This window comes from Camponotus vicinus, unplaced genomic scaffold (genome assembly GCF_025532165.1).
Source record: "Camponotus vicinus isolate PSW18456_S1 unplaced genomic scaffold, iyCamVici1.0 SCAF_3, whole genome shotgun sequence".
Classification (NCBI taxonomy): domain Eukaryota; kingdom Metazoa; phylum Arthropoda; class Insecta; order Hymenoptera; family Formicidae; genus Camponotus; species Camponotus vicinus.
In genome coordinates, this window is record NW_028141967.1 from 11,626,192 (window position 1) to 11,639,708 (window position 13,517).

The following is a 13,517-nucleotide window of genomic DNA, read 5'->3' on the forward strand; positions in this document are numbered from 1 at the left end:
AAAGATAATATATAATATATTATTAAAAACTTATATATATTATTATAAAGTTATATATATATATATATATATATATATATATATAATATTACTGTTATATACAGGGTGTCCGATTCCTGATTGACCAAACGAATAGTAGTAGTAGATTGGGTCAAACTGAGAAGAAAATTCCTCTACCATTTTGCAAAACTCGCAATAATTATTAAAAAATAAGCAAAAATGTCTGGGTACATGAGAAGCGGTAAACCGCTTGTAGTGTGTGATTATTAAGTGATCAAACGAAAAGTGGTGATAGATTGGGTCAAACTGAAAATAAAATTCCTTTACCATATTGCAAAATTCGCAATAATTATTAAGTTATAGGCAAAAATGTCTCAGAGTATAAGAAGCGGTAGACAGATCGCTTCTCATGCGCTGAGACATTTTTGCCTATAACTTAATAATTATTGCGAATTTTGCAAAATAGTAGAGGACTTGTCTTTCCAGTTTGACCCAATCTACCACCACTTTTCGTTTGGTCACTCAGGAATCGGACACCGTGTATATTATAGTAATATAATATATATTATATATATTATATTACTAAGTTATATATATACAATATATATAGAGGGTGACCCATTTTAACTTAGGCAGCCAAATAACTCGAAAAATAAGCAAGATAGAGAAAAATGTTTTAGACAAAAGTTGTATGGTTTCGAGGGGGCCATAAGATGGTATCATTGGTTTGACCTTGAAGAGTCATTTGAAGGTCACGTGAAGGTCACTTCAATTTTTTTAAATGGAATACCCTATATATTTTTGTACATTCTTGTAGCTTATTTCGAGAGCTTTCCAAAACACTATAATTAAGTACCTTTCCGTTAAGTACTTTTTGAGTTATGATGCTTGAAATAATTTCTTAATTTTACATAAACCGTAAAATATCTTGTAAAATATTCATTTTTCGATTATCTTACCTTAATACTTTTATGTACAAAATAATGAGAGGAATCAATTGGTGTAAAGAAAACACATAGTTGTTTTTAAGAAAAAATATGGAATTGTTAATTGCAAATTACATATTTTTTCTTCGAAACAACTATGTGTTTTCTTTACACCAATTGATTCCTCTCATTATTTTGTACATAAAACTATTAAGGTAAGGTAATCGAAAAATGAATATTTTACAAGATATTTTACGGTTTATGTAAAATTAAGAAATTATTTCAAGCCTCATAACTCAAAAAGTACTTAACGAAAATGTACTTAATTATAGTGTTTTGGAAAGCTCTCGAGATGAGCTACAAGAATGTACAAAAATATATAGGATGTTCCATTTAAAAAAATTGAAGTGACCTTCACGTGACCTTCAAATGACTCTTCAAGGTCAAACCAATGATACCATCTTATGGCCCCCTCGAAACCATACAACTTTTGTCTAAAACATTTTTCTCTATCTTGCTTATTTTTCGAGTTATTTGGCTGCCTAAGTTAAAATGGGTCACCCTGTATATATATATTAGTAATATAATATATTATATGTATACAGGGTGTCCTAGACCACCCGTACACCCCTTTTCCTTCAAAAACTAAGCATTTTAGAGAAAAACGTTTTTGACAAAAATTGTATGGTTTCGAGGGGGCCATAAGATGGTACCATTGGTTTGACCTTGAAGAGTCATTTGAAGGTCACGTGAAGATCACTTCAATTTTTTTAAATGGAATACCCTATATATTTTTGCACATTCTTGTAGCTTATCTCGAGAGCTTTCCAAAACACTATAATTAAGTACCTTTTCGTTAAGTACTTTTTGAGTTATGAGGCTTGAAATAATTTCTTAATTTTACATAAACCGTAAAATATCTTGTAAAATATTCATTTTTCGATTATCTTACCTTCATACTTTTATGTACAAAATAATGAGAGGAATCAATTGGTGTAGGGAAAACACATAGTTGTTTCGAAGAAAAAATATGTAATTTGCAATTAACAATTCCATATTTTTTCTTAAAAACAACTATGTATTTTCTTTACACCAATTGATTCCTCTCATTATTTTGTACATAAAAGTATTAAGGTAAGATAATCGAAAAATGAATATTTTACAAGATATTTTACGGTTTATGTAAAATTAAGAAATGATTTCAAGCCTTATAACTCAAAAAGTACTTGCGGCAAAAATATTTTATTATAGTGTTTTGGAAAGCCCTCGAGATAAGCTACAAGAATGTGCAAAAATATATAGGGTGTTCCATTTAAAAAAATTGGAGTGACCTTCAAATGACTCTTCAAGGTCAAACCAATGGTACCATCTTATGGCCCTCTCGAAACCAAACAACTTTTGTCTGAAACATTTTTCTCTCCCGGGCTTGGTTTTCGAGATATTCGACTGGATGGATTAAGATGGGCCACCCTGTATATAATATATATATATATATATATATATATATATATATATATATATATATATATTACTGTTATATATATTATTAACCTTAAGAAAGATGTTATATATATTATTAAAAACGATATATAATATTTTTAACACATTCAAAATTTTCAAAAATTTACATAAAAATTATTGTAATTAAAAAAGTATGTGGTTCTGCTTTGTTATAATAAAGAAAATTTTTGCAAAAAAGTTATATACAAAATGTTATTTATTGCATCAAAAGTACATAAAAATAAAATATCATAAGTAAATAAATAAAATGCTAATAGCCATTCTTAACGGTAACATTTTATTGACATTTATAAGAAATCAGATTATAGTATTCTTTTAGATGTCATTTGTGTGATGTCTTTTTTTCCTCTAAAATCTACGCATTAGAGAACTTATTGATATCATTATGTTATCACCCGGATGACATTGTCGGATGTTCATATCTTAAACCTGAATACTTTAAGAACTCTTTTTGGTAACTTATTGCTCACTGGGGAAATCTCAAACAAATCGGTGTAACGGTTTTCGAAATATCTTGCTCACCGACTTTAAAAAAGTGATTTCAAGAAAACGCATTTAAAGTTTTGTACCAAGTTTATGCTTAAATAAAATGTAGATTTCTTAACTTACACAGAATCACCTATTCCGGGCCCATATAATTTTAGTTTATTTAAATCCTCATATATTGACTTGATAGCTCTCAAAATGACAGGTGATAATACTTTATAGTCGTATTTAGTCATCCATTCTGACGCTTCATGAAACGTACTTATAACTCTATCAATTTTCATCCGATCAATTTGAAACTTTTAGGAAATATTTTTAATATGATACTTCAAGAAAATGTAAAAACCTAAAAATCGATTTTTTGACTTTTATAACTAGGCATAATCCCTTAACATACAGCCGTTTAAATAATTAATTGCGATTTTTTTCATAAACGAAGGCCCATGCATTCAAACCTTTTTACAGTTTTATTATTTAATCTAACATCTCCCTCAAATGAGTTATGACTCATTCTATATTTCGCACTGGTAATTGTGCATAAAAGGGGCCTCCTCTCCGATTTGCTTTATTTTTAAATATGTTATAGGGAAGATCTTCCCGAGTAATTTCGTGTATATATATATATATATATATATATATATATATATATATATATATATATATTGTTGCGTCCGCGGCGACGACCTCGAGATATATCGAACGCGCGCGCGACACAACCGATCGGCACACGCTAACCACGCGGCACCCGCGCACTCGTGAATAATAACACGGTTTAAAGGAACGCAAGAACTTTAATAACTGAACACAGGATTATTCACAACACAGAGAACACGGAACATTGATAACGATAAGCCGCGGATCGAAACGCGACCGCTCAGCTTGACAGCTGGCTTCCGACTCAAATGACGGCTGCTCCATCAACAATTCCTTGACAACGAGATCTTCTTCCTCTTTCAAGCAGACTCGACCGCAACTCAAACCAGGGACGTAACAATATATATATATATATATATATATATATATATATATATAAGGGTCGGACTCAAATAGTTTTGGAGATATAGGCTGAAAAAGGATAAAAATAATAAATTCAAAAATAATTTTAATAGAATATATGTATTTGTAAACTTTGCTTTGTCTTGCAAAGTACATGCGGGGACACCGCATGTTCCGCCCCTACGGGGGGGCTCCACTTTCGGAAGATATAATCTAACCCAACCCGTGTCTGAAGTGTGGAATATATCTGGCTTCGCATAGAAAGTTACAAACTTATATAAACCATATGAATCATGTAAAGCGAATTGTCATATATCAAGGTATTTCCTACACTTCAGACACAGGTTGGGTTAGGTTATATCTTCCGAAAGTGGAGCCCCCCGTAGGGGGGGGGGGGCGGAACATGCGGTGTCCCCGCATGTACTTTGCAAGAAAAAGCAAAGTTTACAAATACATATATTCTATTAAATATATTTCCTTAAACATATATGACATGGTAAAATTATAATATCTACATTTATTTGCGACTTTCCACGCGAATTTTTGTATTTATTATTTTTATCCCTTTTCAGCCTATATCTCCAAAACTATTTAAGAGTCCGACTTTTATATATATATATATATGTATATATATATACGAAATTACTCGGGAAGATTTCCCCTATAACATATTTAAAAATAAAACAAATCGGAGAGGAGACCCCTTTTATGCACAATTACCTTCGCACTTCTTGCCATCTCTTTGTGAGTAGGAAAGTTTTCTACCATTTTACGACCTTTACAATAATTAAACTTTCCTACTTACAATTAGTTTAATCCGTTCTAGCTCCTCACAAGCGCTTGTATATGGTGCTCTGGAACATCATAAACTGTAAAGGAACATATCTAATTGCTTTATTTTCTCTTAAATCTTACAGAATGATATCCGCAATGATGAGAGGTAGAGGAAAGCCCATAAGAGCATTTGTTGATATATTTTTTTGTTAAAAGTAAAAAAAGTGGAATTTAGTATAAATCGAAAATTTTTGTTTATTGGAAGTTTTCTTATGTAATATTTTGTAATATTTTTAATCATTTCAATAACCACTCTTTTATTACTCTTTATTGATAAGTAAAAATTAGCTTCAAGTTGTAACAAGTCTTGGACTTTTCATAGAATGCCAATGGAAGAAAAGTTGATAAACAATTTATCAATAATATTAAAAACAGAAAGGATGGACTCTGGTAAATGCGAAAGAATTGAGGTTGATCTTCATCAAAGTCATCCGATTTAGTGTCAATCGATTTGCGCGAGAAATGAGATTTCTTTGTAGATTGAATACTGTTTGTCAGAAATTCGCGCGCAGCCAAGTGATCAATGAGAGCTATTATTTGAATAAACCCTTCAGATACTTTTCAGATATCTCAAAATTTCAAATAAAATTAGAGAATATTTAAATGTAACTTTGAAATTAGTATATTTATGTGCTTTTAACTTTTTTTCATACAGTTAAAAATAAAGAAGCATTTATGTAACAAATATTAGATGTTTAAATACTGAAAAGAACTGAAAAGAAGGAAAAGGTTGTTTTCATAAAATAAATATTTTTCACATAACTCTTTTCATTGTTTTATTATCAAAAATTACAATGAAACATAATTACAATAAAGACTATATTCAGCAAACTTGCGAATCGCACAAGAATATGCCGTATCATTATATTGATTAATAATTTAGCCGATCAGTGGATTATCGACCATTTGCAAAAGGCAAAATTATCAAAGAGATCATTTTTTTTAATCATGAATTCCAAAAAATTCTATGAAAATTCCCTTTCTTAAGGAAAAAATATTTTCTGAGAATTCCCCAAGTTTTCGAAATTTTTACAGAGAATAGACATTTTAAATTTAAATATTGAAAGTTGAATACCAGTTGATACATATAGAATTGTAGAGAAGCCAGAATAATGCGAAATAGAATACGAAACATTCTACTATATAGACTATAGTAAGTGTATAGTAATCATAAGAGAATAGTAATCATATCTAGTTAATCATAATTGTTTTTAGCAATAGTAATATGTTATAGTCAGCAATTTCTCATGCTATTTTGAAGGATAATATATCGTTTGCATGAATATATTATATTAATTTGCATTTGAAAATATTAAAATGCCTTAGAATGTACCCAAAATATTTTTCTTTGTGACTATATTTTAAATATGATATATGCGTATATATGTACGTGTATATACATACATATATATATATATATATATATACATATATATATATATATTTATATATATATGTATATATATATAGAGTGCTATCTAATAATCGCCTAAGTTTTTCATGTGTAAGTAAAGCGAGTCAAACTGACAATGAGTAGGAAAGTCCTCTATCGTTTTGCAATCTTCGCAATAATTAATGAGATATTAATTTAAAAAGATCGGCCAATTTGTGTGAGTAGGAGCGCGTAGCGAGTAAAACCATTCCATTGTAATTTTATACTAGACGTGCGGCGAAACGGCAGGTGGGGTGCTCTCCAAAACATGATGACGGCGCTTCAACGTTACTTTTGGTGAGCACATCACTCACCACTTTGCCGTGCGCCTAGTATCAGGTTGGAATGGCTCTCGTCCCCGCGCGCTTGTACTCACACGCATCGATCTTTTTAAATGAATATCTAATTATTGCGAAGATCGCAAAACGATAAAGGACTTTCCTACTTTAGTTTAATCTTCTACTTGCACATGAGACTTAGGCGATTATTAGATAACACCCTGTACATAAATGTAACAGGAAGATCGGGATTATCTTGAAAAGGAGACATTTTCGGAAAAAATGTTTTATATAAAAGTTGTTGTAGAATACTAAATTATCCATGTGATGATATTGATTTGATTTTGAACGATCTTCGAAAAGTCACATCAAGGTCGGCTAACGATTGACAGTACTTAAACTTGAGAGACATATATCTAGAATGGGAACAATTTTGGCCAAATGGAACTTAATTATACTGTTTTAAAAAGATTTTGATGTCGATTACAAAAATTTATAATAAAAAATAGGAATTTTCACTTAAAAAATTCAAGGTGACCTTGATATGACTTACCGAACATCATTCAAAGTCAAACCAATATCATCACATGATGGGTAACTTGGTACTCTACAACTTTTATATAAAACATTTTTTTCGAAAACGTCATCTTTCCAAGATAATCCACCCCAATAGCCAAGTCTGCTAAAGCAGATCTTGTCAGGTAATCTGTTACAAATTTTTGTCGACAGAAAGATTACAGAATTGATGCAGGTTCTGATATATCATGTGATGTCGGCAGAATGTCAACAGAAATATAACAAAATCTGTTCACATAACTGGACAACAGATTATCAACAGAAACGAGCAGAACTTGTTGATATAATTGACGGCACATTGATGGCAGAAACTGAACAGGATCTGTGCGGCGCAATTTTGACAGCAGATTGGTAACAAAAATCGAGCAGGATCGGCGCAATGAAATTTGATATCAAATTGTCAGCAGAACCCGAATAGAGCCTGCTAATGTAACTGACGGCAGATTGATGGCAGAAATGGAACAGGATCTGTGCGGCGAAATTTGATGTCAGATTGCCTGTAGAAAGCGAGCAGGATTTGCACATACAATATCTGATAGCAGATTGACGGCAGAAGCAGAACAGGGTTTGCATGATTCGATAGTTCCTTCGTTTACCGCTATGTGATATACTTTCTCGCAATCAAATCTCTGTCAAAAATATATATAAAGTCGCGATTATTAATAAAAGATCAAAAATATAGTAACTATTTCTATCACTTTAATTTCTGACATCTGATACAAACAGATGAGATTCAGAATATTAAACTGATTGGAATCAATAGGATAAATGGTAAATTATTCATTTACTGCCTATTTGAAGCATAAAGCAAGAATTTAATTCCAAATAAATTACATCTCCAGTTTTACAAGTTACATTTACTTTTATCATTTACTTTATTATTAATTTAATTAAATTGAACTAGTCCTTCGTTATGTGAGAATAATTACGATATAACATATATTATTATACATTATGTCATATCAGAAAAAATTGTAATTAATCGATAACTCACCGATAATACTCTTATTTAGCACCTGTAATAATCAATTTTATTGCATTTATACAACATTAATATAAGTAAGCCCAAATCTTGTTCGGTTTCTGCTGTCAATTTGCCATCAGATTGCGTGCGCAGATCCTGCTCGATTTCTGCCGACAATCTGTTGTCAGATTATGTTTACAGATTCTGCTCGGTTTTTGCCGCTAATCGAGCGTCAAATCATGTTAACAGATCCTGCCGGATTTCTGCTACCAATCTGCTGTCAGATTCTGTGAGCAGGCTCTGTCAGCAGAATATAAGCTGAATGAGGACGCAGTTGATGTCATTCTGCTGATATACTTTGATTAAATCTGTTACCAGTCTGCCGACATACTGCTAACATTTTGCTTACGGGGCAATGTCCTGATCTTTTTGTTACACTCTGTATATATATGTGGACACCACACACACACACACATACACACGCACGCGCGCACACACATACACATATATCACAAGAGTTAATTGTCACATTGGTATTAAAATATTTTAATATACCAATCTGATCAACAACTTTAAAGAATATACGTTATTCTAATAGGCTAGGTACTATAATTATAATTTTATGATGTAACCTTTTTTTGTTTTTTTCTACCTAATTTTATCGCTTTCACAAAACGTAATAAATTACAATATATAATATTACCTATTAATTGAATTGTTACATCTACACTGTCCTGTTGCAGCAACATTAGAATATATTCGAGATGTAATATGAGGCAGAGATCCGAGAAGATTAGCGCCTTTCAGAGAACCAGCAAACCCACTTTTTCCTAAGAAACTGTGAGTACATTTATAAAGCCGAGTTTGTAGAATTAGTACATCATCGAGATCTTGTTCACTGTAATACAATTATATATTTTATTAACATTATAAATTTATCTATATAAATTTGAATTGCATTATATAGATTTAGTATATTTAATGTAATTTATTTTATGCGTTCTCAAATGAGATAAAAATATTTTGCCTATTATTGAACGATAATTTTCCTAATAATCACATAATTTTATAGTATTTAAAAAAGGAAATTTTAATAAATTTGTCAATGTATATATATATATATATATATATATATATATATATATATATATATATATACAGGGTGATTCTGAACAAACGTTTGTCTTTAAAATATCAAATTCTTGAATGAATTCTAAGACGATTTTTCCTCTTGCAAAATTTTGCCCGGAGCTTAGTTTTTAAACTATAAAGGAAAATAGTTAACTAATTACGGAACGAGTACGAGAGGTAGGCAGGGATGGTGCGATATAGGCGATTACGTGGGGCGCTTGCCGCGATCAGCTGATTGTTATACGCGATGAGTGTAGCAATCTGTGTGTGTGTGTGTGTGTGTGAATGTGCGCGCGCGCGCGCACACACACACACACTGATTGCTACACTCATCGCGTATAACAATCAGCTGATCGCGGCAAGCGCCCCACGTAATCGCCTATATCGCACCATCCCTGCCTACCTCTCGTACTCGTTCCGTAATTAGTTAACTATTTTCCTTTATAGTTTAAAAACTAAGCTCCAGGCAAAATTTTGCAAGAGGAAAAATCGTCTTAGAATTCATTCAAGAATTTGATATTTTAAAGACAAACGTTTGTTCAGAATCACCCTGTATATATACACTCCAAAAAAAAAGGGAATACTTTTTGTACCCTAAAAATTGGGCTATTTTTAAACCGCTGAACTCGTCGAAAAATTATCGTAGACAAAAAATTAAAAAATTAAAAAAGCATTTTGAAGCTTGAAGTTTCAACTTTGATGCGCAGTTAGTGGTCTTTTAAATTTTTTTATCTTCCTTATTCTACGCTTTAAAAAAGAACACACTGTTTAGTTCCTTAAAATTATGTATTTTTCACGCGCCGCAACTTGATAAAAAAATTTTTTTCGAGAAATTAATTAAAATTCCATAAATTACATTTTACCTACAAAACGCATTTTTTAAACTCTTCCTACGATTTTTTTTGACCGAGTAATACGATTTTGAAAGTAAACCAGTACTTTTTAGATATGATGTCGATACTCGGCGAAAAATCATCGTAGACAAAAAATAAAGAAAGTATTTTGAAGCTTGAAATTTCAAATTTAACGCGCTATCGTTAGTTTTTTTAAAATTTTTTATCTTCCTTGTTCTGTGCTTTAAAAAAGAACATTGTTTTATTACTTGAAATTATGTATTTTTGACACTGCAGATTTTTAGAGTCCATCCGCCACTGCTATTTGGTACAGTGGGGATTTTATTATATACTAGAGGGATCTTGGGGGATGTGGTCACTCTACGGCGTTGTGCTCGTCGGTTCCGTTTCATACGGAAGGCCAGTCGGAAACCAGCATGCACGCGAATACCTCCACCGGCACTTATTTGGTCAGCGAGTGACCTTTCAGGGATCCTCCGTGGCAATCGGCATTGCATCCATCGAGTGAAATACCAACATCGCTCTGGAGTCTCATATCACTGTGTTAAAAAGCAGCATTAGGTGTGAGGTCTGGATAGCTCAGTGGTCTAGAGCAGTTGCCCGGAAAGCGAAAGACTCGGGTTCGATTTCCGATCCAGCCACTTGCGCCTCACATATTTTTCTAGTCTGCGAATATTGTTTTCTAGCAATTATTCGTTAGGCTGAAAAATGTGTGAATGCTCTCTCCACAGCATATGCGTCGATGCCGTTGCCACGGATGGATTCTGTCGCTCGTTGATCAAATGGGCGTATAGACACGTCTGACCTCCTCCCACATACATGCCTATCTTTTCTGGATCCATACGATAAAAAAATTTTTCTTGAAAATTTTTTTCATTATATCTAAAAATTAAAAAAGTACTGATTTATTTTCAAAATGGTATTACTCGATCAAAAAAAATTTAGGAAAATTTTAAGAAAAGCGTTTTGTAGGCAAAATGTCGTAGTTTATGGAATTTTAGTTGAATTTCTCGAGAAAAATTTTTTTATCAAGTTGCGGCGTGTTAACTATACATAATTTTAAGGAACTAAACAATGTGTTCTTTTTTAAAGCGCAGAATAAGGAAAATACAAAATTTTAAAAAACCACCAATTGCACGTTAAAGTTGAATCTTCAAGCTTTAAAATGCTTTTTTAATTTTTCGGTCTACGATGATTTTTCGACGAGTTTCAGTGGTTTGAAAATAGTCCAATTTTTAGGATTTTTACAGGAATTTTACAAAAAGTAAAAGACGTAAGTTAGATCGACCACACTGGCAAATTTATTGATTAGTAATATATCACAACGTTTCGACCAAGGTCAGTTAGTTGGATGGAGAGGTTGACATAATGCAATCCTGACACATTGATTTCTTTCTCTCTCGCAATATAATAGCTAACTAAGATACTGTATGTATATGATTTTTTCGCTTATATTTTTTTATCAAATAACTGTACGTCAATTGCTTTTTATAATACTGTAAAAAATTTTTAGTTCACTTGATAAGGACCAAAATCTTGGTCGAAATGTTGTGATATATTACTAATCAATAAATTTGCCAGTGTGGTCGATCTAACTTACGTCTTTTATTTTATCTACTGGCAATATTGAAGGATTTAACATTATTTACAAAAAGTGTTCCTTATTTATTTTTAGTTTTGTGTGTGTGTGTGTGTGTGTGTGTGTGTGTGTGTGTAATATATAATATACCTTGCGGCAGCCAAAAATTTCTGAAAGAGTTTATTAGAAACAGTACGTGGCCGATCTACTGTGTCTTCATAGAGATCTGTTTCTCTATTGTACAGATGTAAGAAATCGGAAAGTTGTTTCGCGGTAATGGCAGCTCGGTCCTTATTACTCAATTTATTGCATGGTAACTATGGACAAAAATTATTAAATCAAATATAAATTATCCAATTAATCTAAAATCTAAAGTTAATGCTTTTCACTTATCACAAAAATATATTATATCGATTATGATAACTTGATACGTGCGTGCGTTCATTTGTGCATGTGTGTATATAAAGTGATTGTGAGTCATCATATCTTATCACTCTTAATAAATCTTAATATATTAACAATAAAATTAAATTTTTTAAAAATTCTTGAAGCTCCTCTTTACCCCTCTCAATTTTTGAAAATTTTAAAGTTTGTCTATTAACACAAAAATTGAAATATATTTTATGACAAATTCAACCATATATGATAAAATTTTTCGAAAACGGATCTTTCAGAAATGAATTAGAAACACTGTTACATCATTCGCGTTTTATTCATCTATCTTACAGCGTTCTATTCACGGCGACAGTATTATTTTCGTTATTCCGTAGAAATAATGATAAAATCAAATATAGCAAAAATAATTTTTATCTATGAAAATAAGATATTTAGAAACACTAAAAATGAAATTGGCTATATGTTTTCGACGAGTTACAATCCATTGTGTAATAATTACAAATTCACGATTTTTTTTGATAGAATTTCAGGTAAAAAAACTAGAAATCTCTATCAAATAGGCCGATGGCTGTCTCTTTTTTGGTGGAGAGAGTGTCAAAACTTGTAAAAGTGTAAGTGTAAATGTATCTTTTAGAATATGTCGATTTGTGAAATGAAATTATACATTTATCTTTTAAAATCATCGTGATGTCAAGAAAATTCAATTAAGATTGAATTCAATTTCTTCCATTGTAAATCTCGGGTGGAATAAGTGTTTTTATTATATTTATATAACAGATTTTTATGTATTCTTTGATAGCTGCTGAGATGATCCAAGACATCGAAACTTACGAATCTGAACAATTAATAAATTACAATTGAAAGGAAAAGAATTCTCTCAATTAACCTAGGTTTTTCTAGTTTTCTTTTTATTTTTGATATCATTTTTAAGCAAATCTATTTATCCATTTCTGTTTTATGTATTCAATTTTTGTAACTCATCGAAAGCATATAGTTAATTTAATTTTAGTATTTACAAATATATTTATTAAAAATTACGAAAAAAGACAAAACTAGATATAGCAAAATATAATGTTTAAATATATTTATTACATATATAAACATTATATTTTGCTATATCTAGTTTTGTCGTTATTTCTGTGAGATAACAAAGAAAGAGCTATAAGTAACGAATATAAGACATATAAGATGTTCAAACACAAATAAGGCGTTATGCGGTATAGTGGTGTACTTAAGGGTATTTCTAACTCTGAAAGATGCGTTGTCAGAAAAAAAATTTAATCACATATGGTTACATTTTTCGTTAAATACATTTTAATTTTCTTATTAGACAAACTAGTTTTCAAATAGTGGTAGTTCATAAATTTGATATTTTTGAAAAACCTAATTACATTGTTATAAAGTATTGTACATTAACTCTTTAACTGATATGAAAAAAGTACCAATGGAGTCAAAAATAGCAAGATAAAAATACTATTTAATTTAAAATTCGATATTAAGAATTCGATATTTTTTGGATTTATATTTTGGAATTATATTTTTTG

General features: G+C 30.9%; 1 protein-coding gene across 13 annotated transcripts in view; it reads right to left on the reverse strand.

Moving 5' to 3' along the window:
* Positions 1–5,507: 5,507 nt before the first annotated feature.
* Ttll5 (Tubulin tyrosine ligase-like 5) overlaps positions 5,508–13,517 on the reverse strand; it is a 354,482-nt gene continuing 346,472 nt past the window's right edge. For 3 of the 13 annotated variants that reach the window (XM_083094291.1, XM_083094289.1, XM_083094290.1), the window contains 2 exons: positions 11,728–11,894; positions 5,508–8,911 (listed from right to left, as the gene is read on the reverse strand). In XM_083094291.1, the coding sequence (XP_082950417.1) occupies positions 8,713–8,911; positions 11,728–11,894 (366 nt within the window). In that variant the 3' untranslated portion in view covers positions 5,508–8,712. Of the gene's footprint in view, positions 8,912–9,610; positions 10,881–11,727; positions 11,895–13,517 lie in introns of those variants that run through there. The other 10 variants (XM_083094285.1, XM_083094282.1, XR_014437810.1 and 7 more) reach the window with 8 other exon arrangements.